At 38.0% G+C, this 2,277-nt stretch overlaps 1 protein-coding gene across 1 annotated transcript in view; it reads right to left on the minus strand.

The window, feature by feature from the left end:
• Positions 1-2,277, minus strand: part of LOC106882770 (universal stress protein Sll1388) — a 30,866-nt gene that overhangs the window by 9,537 nt on the left and 19,052 nt on the right. Inside the window, exon 3 of the mRNA XM_014933552.2 lies at positions 719-810. Within this exon, the coding sequence (XP_014789038.1) occupies positions 719-810 (92 nt within the window). The remainder of the gene's footprint in view (positions 1-718; positions 811-2,277) is intronic.

The raw sequence follows: 2,277 nt of genomic DNA on the forward strand, positions 1-2,277 counted from the left end.
CTCTGACGGGTATTCACATTGACATTACACATCCAACGGAGCATACTGGCTTCATTCCTTGCGAGCTTACGTATGTCCTCAGCAGTTACAGCCCATGTTTCACTGCCATGTAGCATGGTTGTTCGTACGCATGCGTCATACAGTCTGCCTTTTACTCTGAGTGAGAGTCCCTTTGTCGCCAGCAGGGGTAAGAGCTCTCTAAACTTTGCCCAGGCTATTCTTATTCTAGCAGCTACACTTTCAGCGCACCCACCCCCACTACTAACTTGGTCGCCCAGATAGCGGAAGCTATCGACTACCTCTAGGTTTTCACCCTGGAATGAGATAGAAGTTGTTTCCTGTTTGTTGACCAGCCCAATTTGCCAATTGCTTGATTTGATACCAAAGATGTGTGCAATTTAAATGACCTATTATGCTCACCTTCGTACTGCTATTGTGGCTACCTTTATGTGTGTATACCTGCATGCGTGTATATTTCAATTCAGTAAATTCATTGCCAAGGCTTTTTTTGGTTTGGGGCTACAGGAGAAGACACCTACCCAAGACTGTGAGGGTGAACCCAAAACTCTTTGGTTGTGAAACAAATTTCTTAACTACACAACCATGCTTTTGTACACACACACACCATAAATGATCTTGACAAGCTTATCTCTGACACTTAATCATATCTTTGCAGTTTTGGACAAAAAGAAATAAGTTAATGTTAGTTTCAACCAACCTGGAGTTTTTGCAAATGTTCTTTGCATCTTTCTTCTACTGTGTCAAGTTTTTCATCCATCTCATGGAGAATCTGTTGCAACACTGAAACAGCTACAATTACAGGTAGAAGGAGAGAGAAATAAATTTAACAATCAATAATACATCAATAGTTCTCTATGTCTGCTACATTTCTTAAAAAGTTGCATGTCTACATGTATTAGTAATGCTAATGCATACAAATAAATATGTCTCCAATGATAAACACAGAGGAACAACTGTCATGCTCTGAATGAATCCATCACTAGAATCTATGTGCACACAGAAACAGAACAGACACTAAATAGAGTACAACATGTCTATGTTGTCAAAACACATCGCATGTTGGAATACGCAATAAGGTTTTCAGCTACATAAAAGTACATCATGCATGAAACAAGCCATTTAACTGCCATGGGCTTACTTAATTAGAAATGACCTATGGCTGTACAACAACAACAACCAAATACAGTTGAGGAATAAAATATATATATACACACACACTGAAACAAGATTGTTGTGTGTGTGTGTGTGTATTTTTGCATGCACCTTTGTCTATACATCACATGGTGATTGTAAATAAACATCCCCATCATAAAAGTAGGTTTTTTTCATTTCCAATTTTCTGGGAAAAATATGTCTAGCTATGGAAAAATATTATCTTACTTGGAGACAAGTGACAGTTGGTGACAGAAAGAGCATCCAGTCATAGAAATCATCCATCAACAAATTCCATTTGATCAATGCAAGCTTGGAAAAATAATCATTAAATAATGATGACCGATAGAATAAGTACTAGGCTTACAAAGAATAAGTCCTGGGGTTGATTTATTTGACTTAAGGTGGTGCTCCAGCATGACCGCAGTCAGATGACTGGAACAAATAATAGAATAAAAGAATACACACACACACATCGTCCAACCCATGCTAGCATGGAAAGCGGACGTTAAACGATGATGATGATGATGATGATGATGATGATGATGATATCCATGCCCCGTCTACCCCATGCCAGCATGGAAAACGGATGTTAAACAATGATAATGATGATATATATATATATATATATATGCATAAATATACATAGATACATACAAACATCATCATCATCATCATTAATGTCTGTTTTCCATGGAATGGATGGTTTGACTGAAAAACTGGTAAGTTAGGGAGCTGCACCAGGTTCCATTCTGGATTTGGTATGGTTTATGCAGCTGGATGCCCTTCCTAACACCAACCACTCCAAGAGTGTAGTGGGTACTTTTTACATGCCACTGACATAGGTGCCAGTTACATAACATCATCATCAGCTATGACTACGATCTCACTTGACTTGACAGGTTTTCTCAAGCACAGTATATTACTAAAGGTCTTGGTTACTTCATAAGACCCAGTGTTCAAACAGTGTTTTTTATGTGCCACCAACACAGGTACCAGTTATGCAACACTGGCATTGGGCATGACTACAATGTCATTTTATATATATATATATATATATAAATATATATGTATGTATGTATGTGTGTGTGTGTGTGTGTGTGT

The sequence above is a fragment of the Octopus bimaculoides genome, chromosome 3 (genome assembly GCF_001194135.2).
Source record: "Octopus bimaculoides isolate UCB-OBI-ISO-001 chromosome 3, ASM119413v2, whole genome shotgun sequence".
Classification (NCBI taxonomy): Eukaryota; Metazoa; Mollusca; class Cephalopoda; order Octopoda; family Octopodidae; genus Octopus; species Octopus bimaculoides.